We start from the raw sequence: 13,075 nt of genomic DNA, 5'->3' as shown, positions 1-13,075 counted from the left end.
GTGTTCAGAAAACTGTCATATTGATAGCTCTCTTCGTTACCCCAGTCAACAGATGATAAGTGTTCTCTAAGCCCATCGTAATCTGCTAAGCGAAAATCTGGGACTGTTACTGAGTTATCGCTACTATCGTACTTCCATTCAATGCTAAATGCAATTGATTTGTGGTTGCTAGCACCCAATTCCTCTGAAATTTCTAAATTATTAACAAGGGATTCATTGTTTGCCAGAACTAAGTCAAGCAGGTTATTTCCCCTTGTAGGTTCTGTCACAAACTGCTTCAAAAAACATTCCTGACCTACTTCTAAGAAGTCGTATGATTCTAAATTCCCAGTCAAGAAATTCCAATCAATATGATTAAAGTTAAAGTCTCCTAAAATTACTACATTATCGTGCCTTGTGGCCTTAACAGTTTCCTCCCATAGTAGTCTCCCTTGGTCCCTATCTAAGTTTGGGGGACGGTATATCACTCCTAAAATCAGTTTTTCATGTCCTGAAAATTCTGTCCAAACAGACTCTGTATGTGTTACTTCAGACTTAATATACGTTTTTATGCAACAGTTCAAGCGATCTCGGACATACAATGCCACCCCACCCCCCTTCCCGATACTTCTATCTACTTGGAACAATTTAAAACCCTGAATGTGACATTCTGCAGGCATGTCCTGACTTTTTTAATTAAACCACATCTCAGTTAAGGCAAATACATCAATGTTACCTGCACTAGCAACTAATCTCAACTCGTCCATCTTATTCCTAGCACTACGGCTATTAGCATAATAAACATTGAAAGACTCTCCTTTGTCTTTACCCTTCCTGCTCATTTCTGTTTTTCTACTTAACCTGTTACTGTCCTTATCACCCAGTGTCACTGGCTTTTCAATATCTACCTCGTTCTGCTTATTACTAGTTCCCCTAGAACTCATAATGTTACTACACTGGGACTTAACTGTTTTCCTGCCGAAACCCATACCACTAACTATTCCTAGTTTAAAGTCCTAGCAGCTCCCTGCACTGCAGTTGCCAGTGCTCCCACCCCAGACCTAGATAAGTGAACCCCATCCATCTTGGTGCAGTTCAATGTAGATAAATGCAAGGTTCTGAAGCTTGGGAGTGTCCATAACCCTAGCACTTATAAGTTAAATGATGTAGAACTTAGCCATACAGATTGCGAAAAGGACTTGGGGGTTATGGTGAGCAGCAACCTTAAACCAAGACAGCAATGCCTAAGCGTACGTAATAAGGCAAATAGATTACTGGGATTTATATCAAGAAGTGTAAGCAACAGAAGTCCATAGGTCATACTGCAGCTTTATACATCATTAGTAAGGCCTCACCTAGATTATGCAGCTCAATTCTGGTCTCCATATTACAAAATGGACATAAATTCGTTAGAAAACATTCAGCGTAGGATGACTAAATTAATACATAGCATTAGAAATCTTCCTTATGAAGAAAGATTGAAGACTCTTAAGTTACATTCACTTGTTAGACGAAGAATGAGGGGAGACCTGATCGAAGTGTATAAGTGGAAGATAGGTATTAATAAAGGGGATATTAATAAGGTCTTGAGGATATCTCTCCAAGAGAGAACCCGCAGTAATGGATTTAAATTAGATAAGTTTAGATTTAGAAAGGACACAGGAAAGTATTGGTTTGGAAATAGGGTAGTTGATGAGTGGAACAGTCTACCTAGTTGGGTTATTGAGGCTGGGACTTTGGGTGGTTTCAAATTTAGGTTGGATAGGTACATGAGTGGGAGGGGTTGGATTTGAGTGGGACTTGCACATCAGAGCTTATTTCATGGGTAGCATTGAAAATTGGGTTGGTCAAATGTTTTGTTAGTGGGATGAATTGTAAAGGACCTGCCTAGTATGGGCCAACAGGCCTGCTGCAGTGTTCCTCCTTTCTTATGTTCTTATGTTCAGTCCAGGCCATGTGTTGCCCATCTTCTGCTTGTGGTCCCTGGCTTTGGCTGTTCCTGTGCCTTTGAAACTCCTCCTAGGGATTTTGGATCCTAACCATGTATCAATCTTCCATGTTTCTAGTTTCACTTTGTCAATTATGCAAGGATATTGCCATCCTGAACTATCACTGTACAAGCCTCTTTATTTTTATTTTATTTTTGAGGCATTATTCTTTGCAGATATGGTGTTCAAAGAGGGTATGGAGGCAGTGTTTCGGGTAGCGCTAGTGCTTCTTAAGACGCATGAGGAAGCGCTGATGGCTTGTGATTCATTTGAACAAATTATGGACTACATAAAAACTTCTATGACCAATCTTAATATCCATGAGATGGGAAACATCATTTCTCAGGTACAGTAATAAGATTTATTAACTTTTTATCTATTAGTTTTTCCATTGTGATAATTAAAATAAATATATATTCAAAGTGTATATGAAATAATTTTTTTCTTGTTGAGGGGTGTAAGACGTGTTCATATATAAGGATCATTGAAAATTCAAGTACAGCTGCTCCCCAACTTGTAACCCTAATGCATTTCTGAAAACTTTCTAATTTGAGTGCTCAGGACTCAGAACCTATTTTCCCACAGAATTCCATGTTATAGACAGAGATGTATTTCTGAGCCATAATATGTATTTAGTTAATTTTTTACCCAAAAATATTTTACTAATATTTTTATATTCAGTACTGTTACTTTTCAGTTGTGGATAGTACCAAGTCATGTTTATTTAATTTGTACATGTATAATGAAGTCTTAGGAGTCTGTGGAGACAAAGAACTTTGTCCTTGGAGGCAAAGAGAGGAATGTATGAGAGTATAGTTTTACCAACGCTCTTATATAGGTGTGAAGCATGGGTGATGAATGTTGCAGCGAGGAGAAGGCTGGAGGCAGTGGAGATGTCATGTCTGAGGGCAATGTGTGGTGTAAATATAATGCAGAGAATTCGTAGTTTGGAAGTTAGGAGGAGGTGCGGGATTACCAAAACTGTTGTCCAGAGGGCTGAGGAAGGGTTGTTGAGGTGGTTCGGACATGTGGAGAGAATGGAGCGAAACAGAATGACTTCAAGAGTGTATCAGTCTGTAGTGGAAGGAAGGCGGGGTAGGGGACGGCCTAAGAAAGGTTGGAGGGAGGGGGTAAAGGAGGTTTTGTGTGCGAGGGGCTTGGACTTCCAGCAGGCATGCGTGAGCATGTTTGATAGGAGTGAATGGAGACAAATGGTTTTTAATACTTGACGTGCTGTTGGAGTGTGAGCAAAGTAACATTTATGAAGGGGTTCAGGGAAACTGGCAGGCCGGACTTGAGTCCTGGAGATGGGAAGTACAGTGCCTGCACTCTGAAGGAGGGGTGTTAATGTTGCAGTTTAAAAACTGTAGTGTAAAGCACCCTTCTGGCAAGACAGTGATGGAGTGAGTGATGGTGAAAGTTTTTCTTTTTCGAGCCACCCTGCCTTGGTGGGAATCGGCCAGTGTGATGATAAAAAAAAAAAACAAAGAAGGAAAATGCATTTACCATTATCCATTATCTAGCTGTCTTTCCAGAACTGTGGTTATCACAGTTCCATTGATCCATGAAAACACACCATCCATTACTTATCCTTAAAAGTGCAGGAGCTGTACTTCCAATCTCTAGAAATCAAGTCCAGTTAACAGATTATGGCCTGTAAATCAACACTGAACTGTTCACCCTTTCAGGGTTGAGAGGCCCTCTCCTAAACTCTTTCTCAGGGTCGAAAATTTTTCGGAAAAAAAAAATTATTTTTTCTTATGAAATGATAGAGAATCTTTTCCCGATCATAAGGACACCAAAAGTATGAAATTTGATGGAAAACTTATGGAATTATGCTCTCGCGAAGTTAGCGGTCTCGACGATGTTAACGCATCAGCGATTTCGCCCACTTTGAGCCCTATTTTCTGCCAATTTCAGTGCACTAATTGACAAATATCATATCTATTTTGCTAGAACTCTATTTTTTTCTATTGAATGAGTACAAGAAACTACCCATTTACCGATTTCAAATATCCAGTAAAGTGGTCAGAAATTGGCAATTTTGCCACTTTCACACAAATTTCAGAATATGCCAGTTTCCAAATAGGGTCCAGAATAACATTTTCTCTGTTCATTAGTCATGTCCCCAGGCCCCTCTTACATCTCTTTTACTTTCCACTTTGAATTTTTATTCTCACAAAAAATAGAAGATTTACTGTTATGCAGACTATTGCATTAGTGTAGAAATGGTATAAATAATATCAGTGCACTTATGAAAGAATATTAGACTCACCAGTTGACGTGTATTGGACGCTTTGCATAATTTGTTTACTTTTGAAATTTAGTAAAAATCGAACATTTCTGCTACTTTGAGCTCAATCAAAATCATCTCAATTTCTGCAATATTCTTCCATTCTATAAAATGAGACCAGGAAAACTAGAATACAATCCTAAATACCATACGAAAATACAGTGCAGAGTCGCTGTTTTAAACCAAAAACACAGTCGGAGTTTTTTCTCTCATTATGCACTGTGTGCTGCAGGATTTTTTTTATACTGTGCACACTGACCACATAGACCCATTCTTTCATATGTAGGCCTACCAGTTTTCTCTCATTAGATTTGAAGGCACATTCTAGTACGTCAACAACCCTGGTGCGTAAGCCATACTAGTATGTCGGAAACCCTCAAAGGGTTAATATATACCTTTATGTAGGGAGAAAACTAAGTAAGAATTGGACACTTTCTTTTTCAATTGCAGGCTTGTGACTGCTCATTGCGACAGGAGCTGCAGGCATATGAAGTTGAATACCATGTTCTGCAGGAGGAGTTGGCTTTCTCACCTCAGAATCATACTGATTTCCAGAAATTGAAAGAAGCCAATAAGAATCTTAAAAGGCAGAATTTAGATCTACTGGAACAGCTTCATCATGCAAATTCACATCAACATGCACTTGAAACTTCGAATCAGGTATTAGTCTGGCTAATCATTGCTCCCTTTCTTTTTTATTCTTAATTTTAAATACATTGGAAAAGTAGAAAATAGGAGTAAAAAATATAAATTCTGTCATATAGTGAATTTTATTTCAAATCATAATTACAATACATTAATCAGCCTTAGTGATATGCAAATAATTTTTTCAGTCCCTCAAAATCCTCCTATCATATGAGTGCATACCAGAAAATTTTCAGAAGTGATCTTCCCTCAAAAATATTGGAAGGGAAGTGGGCACAGAGCTACTTGTTCAACAGTTGTGCTTCCGGGTATCACCCATGTTCTTGGTCAGTTGTAGGTCCTTGACTCACTGTCATGACTCAAACGTTGCATAAATGTGGTTTGACATGATGTTAGATTGTGAGCAGGGTAACATATATGTAGGGATTCAGGGAAACCATTTTTTTTTTTCAACGAGTCAGCCATCTCCCACCCAGGCAGGGTGACCCAAAAAGAAAGAAAATCCCCAAAACGAAATTTAGTAAAAATCGAACATTTCTGCTACTTTGAGCTCAATTTCAAGGTACTTTTCATTATGAAACCAATCAAAATCATCTCAATTTCTGTAATATTCTTCCATTTTATAAAATGAGACCAGGAAAACTAGAATACAATCCTAAATACCATATGAAAATACAGTGCAGGGTCGCTGTTTTAAACCAAAAACCTCCTTGTTCATCTGCAATCCTACATTCTGTCTTGCCTCTAATTCTTTCAATAATAACCCTACCATACACTTTTCCTGGTGTACTCAGTAAACAATATCTTTTGTTCCTTCCTTTATATAAAGGAATTATACATGCTCTTTGTCAATCACTAGGTTCTTTCCCCTCTTCCATACATTCATTAAACAAAAATACCAACCACTCGAACACTATGTCTCCCCCCCCCCCTGCTTTTAACATTTCTGTCATGATCCCGTCAGTTCCTGCTGCTTTATCCCCTTTCATTCTACGTAATGCCTCACGCACCTCCCCCACAATCACATCCTCCTGTTCTTCACTTCTGAAAGATGTAATACCTCCCTGGCCAATGCATGAAATGACCGCCTTCCTTTTTTTTGTCGACATTTAAAAGTTCCTCAAAATATTCCCATCATCTACTCAATACATCAAGCTCCCCTTCTACTACTCCCCTACTGACAAATCCATTTGTTCCCTAGGCTTTCTTAACTTGTTTATCTCCAAAAATTTTTCTTGTTTTCATCAAAATTTCTTGACATTGCCTCTCCCAGTCTATCATCTGCTCTCCTTTTGCACACTCTCACCACTGTCTTCACCTTTCTTTTACTCTCCTTATACTCTACTCTTCTTAGAACACTTCTGCTTTGTAAAAACCTCTCATAAGCTACCGTTTTCTCTTTTATCACACCTTTTACTTCATCATTCCAAGAATCACTCCTCTTTCCTCCTGCACCCACCCTCCTATAGCCACAAACTTCTGCCCCACATTCTAATACTGCATTTTTAAAACTATTCCAACCCTCTTCAACCCCCCACTACTCATACTTGCACTACCCCACCTTTCTGCCAGTAGTTGCTTATATCTCACCCAATATTCCTCCTTCCTTAGTTTATACACTTTCACCTCTCTCTTACTTGTTGTTTCCATTTTCCTTTAGTCCCATCTACCTCTTACTCTGTAACGTGGGGGTTCTAGGAAATGAAGGTGGTGTAGTAATACACTTGGGTACGGCTGGTAACACTTACATTTGCAGTCATGAGGGGAAGCCCAGCCTAGCCTTGTTCTTGCCTGTGGGTCTATCCGGGAACTTAGAGAGAGGCAGGGCGACTGACGCTCACATGTGGCATCATGTGACGTCACATGCTAGCCCCTAGGCCTAGCAAGGGATCAACTATATAAAATATATACTCAGACATGCTGCACAAACATATACAGGGGATCAGCAACTATGCTGACAACTCTAACTGTAGCTACAACTAAGTAATGATCCGATATATCAGTTGCCCCTCTGTAAACATGGACATCCTGAAGCCTACCTATCAACCTTTTATCCTCTAATACATAATCTAACAAACTACTTTCATTACTTGCTATATCATACCTTGTACAGTCCTCCCTCACAAATCCGGCAATCAGTTATTCGGTTCCTTCAGTTATTCAGCACTAATTTTGGCTAGCATAATTTCAAATTTCCAGGGTCGCCACACCAACCTGCTGATACTGTTTGGTGGCGCTACTTGCTGCATAAGTTATTCCAATTTCTTTTTCTCCGTTTATTGTTTTAACCTGGTTACTTTTAGCCCTAGCCATGGTTCCAATGAATAAAAGAAATGCTTCTCATTATGTAAAGCACCTACACAGTACATTATCCATTAAAGATAAGGTGGCTTTGAAGCCACTGTCGGTTGTCATGAACTCAGTCTCATGAAGCAGGAGAATATGCTTTATTATTACCCTAATATCAACACTACAGCTTATTTGCCTATCACAATTGATCTAATATGACATAATAAACAATATAAATAACATAAAACATGTTAAATACTCCAGAATAAATAATATTTGGCATAACACCGAGCAGTTCGACAGAGTTATGAAGAGGATATGGTATACAAATACATTTTCCTATTCTTGTCTTGGGGACTTATATTAGAGAAAACGAAGTATAGCACAGGGCTAACTATGATATACACTCGTACTCCACCATAAACTTGAGACAAAAAAATTATTTTCTCTCTATAGATTATCACACACAGCAGCATATGTGTAGAGAACCTAGGATAACCCAAAAAAAGTCAACGTGACATATTTCTAGTACCTGGCTTGGGTTAGCCATATATGATTTTTGGTAAATATTCGATTCCCAGCCAGGGTAAAAACATTAGGTGTGTTTCTTACACCTGTTGTCTATGTTTACCCATCAGTAAATGGGTACCTGGGTGTTAGTCAGCTAGTGTGGGTGTTATCCTGGGATACTGACCTAATTTTCTTGAAATACTCAGCATAACAAGCGGCTTTCTATACAGTAGTATGTCATTGATTGATGTCAGCTAGGCCTGTATACCTTGTACATGTACGTGTAGTAAATAAAGATATTATTATTATTATTATTATTATTATTATTATTATTATTATTATTATTTTCTAAGTTGTTTGTTGGGTTATCTTATTCAAACTTGGACAATGTATGATGGAAAGATACTTCTTCACGTACACCAAAAATGAAAGAAATCAGACCATAAATAGCGGAGTTCACTTCTCAGCCATTAGCGGCCGCATAGCAGTATATTTTTGTGTGGTTGTTGTGGTTATATTCTCATTTTTTCGGTCTCATTTGATTGAATGAAAGATATATTACAGAAATAGATATGATTTTGATTGCTTTCATGAAGAAAAGTACCTTGAAATTGCGCTCACAGTAGCGAAAATGTTCTATTTTTTAACGAAGCTCAAGAGTAAACAAATGACATCACCGTCCAATACCTGTCCGCCTGCCAGTCCAAATTCCAGTACGGCGTCAAGAATGGATTGACATTATGTATACAATTATTTCTTTAATGCAGCAGTCTGCATAACAGTAAATCTTCTATATTTTGTGAATAAAAATTCCAAATGGTAAGCAAGAGTAATATAAGAGGGGCCTGTAGCCGTGACTAATGAACAGAGAAAATGTTATTTTAGTGCCAGGAATGTCTGCATTATTTATTCTGGACACTATTTTGAAATTTGCATCTGTTGAAATTTGTGTGAAATCGGCCAAATTGCCAATTTCTGACCACTTTATTGGGTAGTTGAAATAAGTGAATGGGCGGTTTCTTGTACTCAGTTGACAGACTAGAAGTAAGTAAGTTTATTCAGGTATACACAAATACAGTTACATAGATTATCATACATAGCAGTGTATGTATAGAGAACCTAGAATAACCCAGAAAAGTCAGACAAAGTGACTTATTTTCAGTACCTGGCTTGGGCTTGCCATATATGATTTTTGGTAAATATTTTTTTTTTCTCGGTTGTTTGTTGGGCTATCTCATTGAAACTTGGGCAATGTATGATGGAAAGATGCTTCTTAATGTACAACAAAAACAAAAAAGACGGACGATAAATAAGGGAGTTCACTTCTCAGCCATTAGCCGCCTCTTTGCAGTATGTTTTCGTATGTTTTTATGGTTGTATTCTCGTTTTTTTTGGACTCATTTGATAGAATGGAAGATATATCACAGAAATAGACATGATTTTGATTGCTTTCATGACGAAAAGTACCTTGAAATTGAGCTCAAAGTAGAGGAAATGTTTGATTTTTGCCGATATTCAATGAACTTTGTGTAAGTCAAGTTGGCTAATTTTATTAAGTGTATTCTAACCTAACCACTCTGTAATCCGGCAAACTCAGTAATCCGGCACACTACAGGTCCCAATGATGCCGGATTTGTGAGGGAGGACTGTATACCTATCCTCTTTATCATAAAATATGTATTACTTATTACCAAACCTCTTTCTACACATAGCTCAAATTAAAGGCTCCCCATTTTCATTTACCCCTGGCACCCCAAATTTACCTACTACACAACATTTTTACCCACTTTAGCATTGAAATCCCCAACCACAAGTACTCTCACACTTGGTTCAAAACTCTCCATGCACTCACTCAACATTTCCCAAAATCTCTCTCTCTCTCCTCTACACTTGTCTCTTCTCCAGGTGCATAAATGCTTACTATAACCCACTTTTCACATCCAGCCTTTATTTTACTCCACATAATCCTTGAATTAATACATTTATATTCCCTCTTTTCTTGCCATAACCAGTTATCCTGACTTTAGCCCTGGAGGTGGGAAATATAGGGCCTGCTCTTTGAAGGAGGGTTGGAATGTTATAGTTTAGTAGCATAAGAATTGTAATGTGTGTGCACATCTGGTGTGTGGGGGAGGTGCGTGAGGCATTACGTAGAATGAAAGGGGGTAAAGCAGCTGGAACTGACGGGATCATGACAGAAATGTTAAAAGCAGGGTGAGATATAGTGTACGGTAGGGTTATTATTGAAAGAATTAGAGTTAAGACAGAATGTAGGATTGCAGATGAGCAAGGAGGTTTTAGAGTGGGTAGGGGATGTGTAGATCAGGTGTTTACATTGAAGCATATATGTGAACACTATTTAGATAAAGGTAGGGAAGTTTTTATTGCATTTATGGATTTAGAAAAGGCATTTGATAGTTGATAGAGGAGCAATGTGGCAGATGTTGCAAGTATATGGAATAGGTGGTAAGTTACTAAATGCTGTAAAGTTTTTATGAGGATAGTGAGGCTCAGGTTAGGGTGTGTAGAAGAGAGGGAGACTACTTCCTGGTAAAAGTAGGTCTTAGACAGGGATGTGTAATGTCACCATGGTTGTTTATTATATTTATAGATGGGGTTGTAATAGAAGTAAATGCTAGGGTGTTCGGGAGAGGGGTGGGATTAAATTTTGGGGAATTAAATACAAAATGGGAAGTGACACAGTTACTTTTTGCTGATGATACTGTACTTATACAGTACATACGGGTGATTCTAAAGAAAAATTGCACAGGTTAGTGGACGAGTTTGGGAGTGTGTGTAAAGGTAGAAAGTTGAAAATGAACATAGAAAAGAGTAATGTGATGAGGGTATCAAATGATTTAGAGAAAGAAAAATTGGATATCAAATTGGGGAGGAGAAGTATGGAAGAAGTGGATATTTTCAGATATTTGGGAGTTGACGTATCAGTGGGTGGATTTATGAAGGATGAGGTTAATCATATAATTGATAAGGGAAAAAAGGTGAGTGGTGCACTGAGGTATATGTGGAGACAAAGAACATTATCTATGGAGGCAAAGACGGGAATGTATGAAAGTATAGTTGTTCCAACACTTTTATATGGGTGTGAAGCTTCGGTTGTAAATGCTGCAGCGAGGAAGCGGTTGGAGGCAGTGAAGATGTCCTATCTAAGGGCAATGTGTGGTGTAAATATTATGCAGAAAATTCAGAGTGTGGAAATTAGGAGAAGGTGTGGAGTTAATAAAAGTATTAGTCAGAGGGCTGAAGAGGGGTTGTTGGGGTGGTTTGGTCATTTAGAGAGAATGGATCAAAGAATGACATGGAGAGCATATAAATCTGTAGGAGAAGGAAGGCGGGGTAGGGGTCGTCCTCGAAAGGGTTGGAGGGAGGGGGTAAACAAGGTTTTGTGGGCGAGTGGCTTGGACCTCCAGCAAGCGTGCATGAGCGTGTTAGATAGGAGTGAATGGAGATGAATGGTATTTGGGACCTGACGAGCTGTTGGAGTGTGAGCAGGGTAATACGTATTTAATGACGGGATTCAGGGAAACTAATTATTTTATATAGCTAGACTTGAGTCCTGGAAATGGGAAGTACAATGCCTGTACTTTAAAGGAGGGGTTTGGGATATTGGCAGTTTGGAGGGATATGTTGTGTATCTTTATACGTATATACTTCTAAACTGTTGTATTCTGAGCACCTCTGTAAAAACAGTGATTATGTGTGAGTGAGGTGAAAGTGTTGAATGATGATGAAAGTATTTTCTTTCTGGGGATTTTCTTTCTTTTTGGGTCACCCTGCCTTGGTGGGAGACGGCCGACTTGTTAAAAAAAAAAAAAAATTATCAACAAACTGGCTGTATCCCACCAAAGTAGGGTGACCCAAAAAGCAAAACGAAAGTTTGTCTTATTACGTTTAGTAATTTATACAGGAGAAAGGGTTTGATAATAAACATGTTTCCTTTTTTGGGAAGATCACCTTACCTTGGAAGATGGGCATTGTTGCGAAAAAATTATACTGAAGCATTTAGCTATTCAGGGAATAGTTTTCGTAAATCATTTTTAGACACTGCACACTGAGGTTGTATATTTTTAACTTAAAAATACACCTACCATCCAACTGACGACCGAGTTTTGTTCCGAGAAACCGGTTGTAAGTCGAAATGGTCTTAAGTCGAACTTTACTACTGAATATCAAAAAAACATTTTTGTAATGACTTTATTTTATTGTTTTATTTTTGTATTTAATGTTTTACTTTACTTTTTATGTTATTAGTACTGTATTTTATACTGTAAGGTTTAGGATAAACACTGTGTACAACACAAATAGTTATTTATTTCCCAGAAATTTGGCATAAAAAACACGGTCGTAAGTCGAGCAGGTCGTAAGTCGGATGGTAGGTGTAAATGGTGTATCCTAACATAAAGTAGTGGAATGTAATCCAATGTTACTGATATTAGTAACCATATTCACATTTGCAGAAAATTTGTAGTTTGGAAATTAGGTGGTGTGGAGTTACTTAAAGTATTCAGAGGGCTGAAGGGGGGTTGTTGAGGTGGTTTGATCATTTAGAGAGAATGAAGCAAAATAGAATGACTTGGATGGTGTATAAATCTGTGGTGGAGGGGAGGAGGGGTAGGGATTGTCATGGGAAAGGATGGAGGGAAAGAGTAAAAGAGGTTTTGTGTGCAAGTGGGCTTGGACATGCAACAGGCATGTGTGAATGTACATGTATTAGATAGGAGTGAGTGGAGACAAATGGTTTTTGAGACCGACGAGCTGTTGGAGTATGAGCAGGGTAATAATTTTGAGTCCTGGAGGTTGGAAGTACAGTGCTTGCACTTTAAAGGTGAGGCTTGGGATATTGGCTGTTGGGAGCGAAATCTAAACTGTCGTATCTGGGTGCAAAGACAGTGATTGTGTGTGAATGATGGTAAAAGTATTTCTTTCTGTTTTGGGGTCACCCTGCCTTAGTGGGAAATGGTTGATGTGTTGAAAAAGAAAAATTTACTTTTGTTTAATAAATGTATGAAAGAGGGGAAGGTACCTAGGGATTGGCAGAGAGCATGTATAGTCCCTTTATATAAAGGGAAAGGGGACAAAAGAGATTGTAAAAATTATAGAGGAATAAGTTTACTGAGTATACCAGGAAAAGTATACGGTAGGGTTATAATTGAAAGAATTAGAGGTAAGACAGAATGTAGAATTGCGGACGAGCAAGGAGGCTTCAGAGTGGGTAGGGGATGTGTAGATCAAGTGTTTACATTGAAGCATATATGTGAACAGTATTTAGATAAAGGTAGGGAAGTTTTTATTGCATTTATGGATTTAGAAAAGGCATATGATAGAGTGGATAGAGGAGCAATGTGGCAGATGT

General features: G+C 38.3%; 1 protein-coding gene across 1 annotated transcript in view; it reads left to right on the top strand.

The window, feature by feature from the left end:
- plx (PTB_TBC1D1_like and TBC domain-containing protein plx) overlaps positions 1-13,075 on the top strand; it is a gene marked incomplete in the record, with an annotated part of 401,111 nt that overhangs the window by 367,523 nt on the left and 20,513 nt on the right. The window contains 2 exon segments of the mRNA XM_070085876.1: positions 2,144-2,313; positions 4,711-4,920. Of these exon segments, the coding sequence (XP_069941977.1) occupies positions 2,144-2,313; positions 4,711-4,920 (380 nt within the window).

This window comes from Cherax quadricarinatus, chromosome 17 (genome assembly GCF_038502225.1).
Source record: "Cherax quadricarinatus isolate ZL_2023a chromosome 17, ASM3850222v1, whole genome shotgun sequence".
Classification (NCBI taxonomy): Eukaryota; Metazoa; Arthropoda; class Malacostraca; order Decapoda; family Parastacidae; genus Cherax; species Cherax quadricarinatus.
This window is presented reverse-complemented; position numbering and strand designations above follow the sequence as displayed.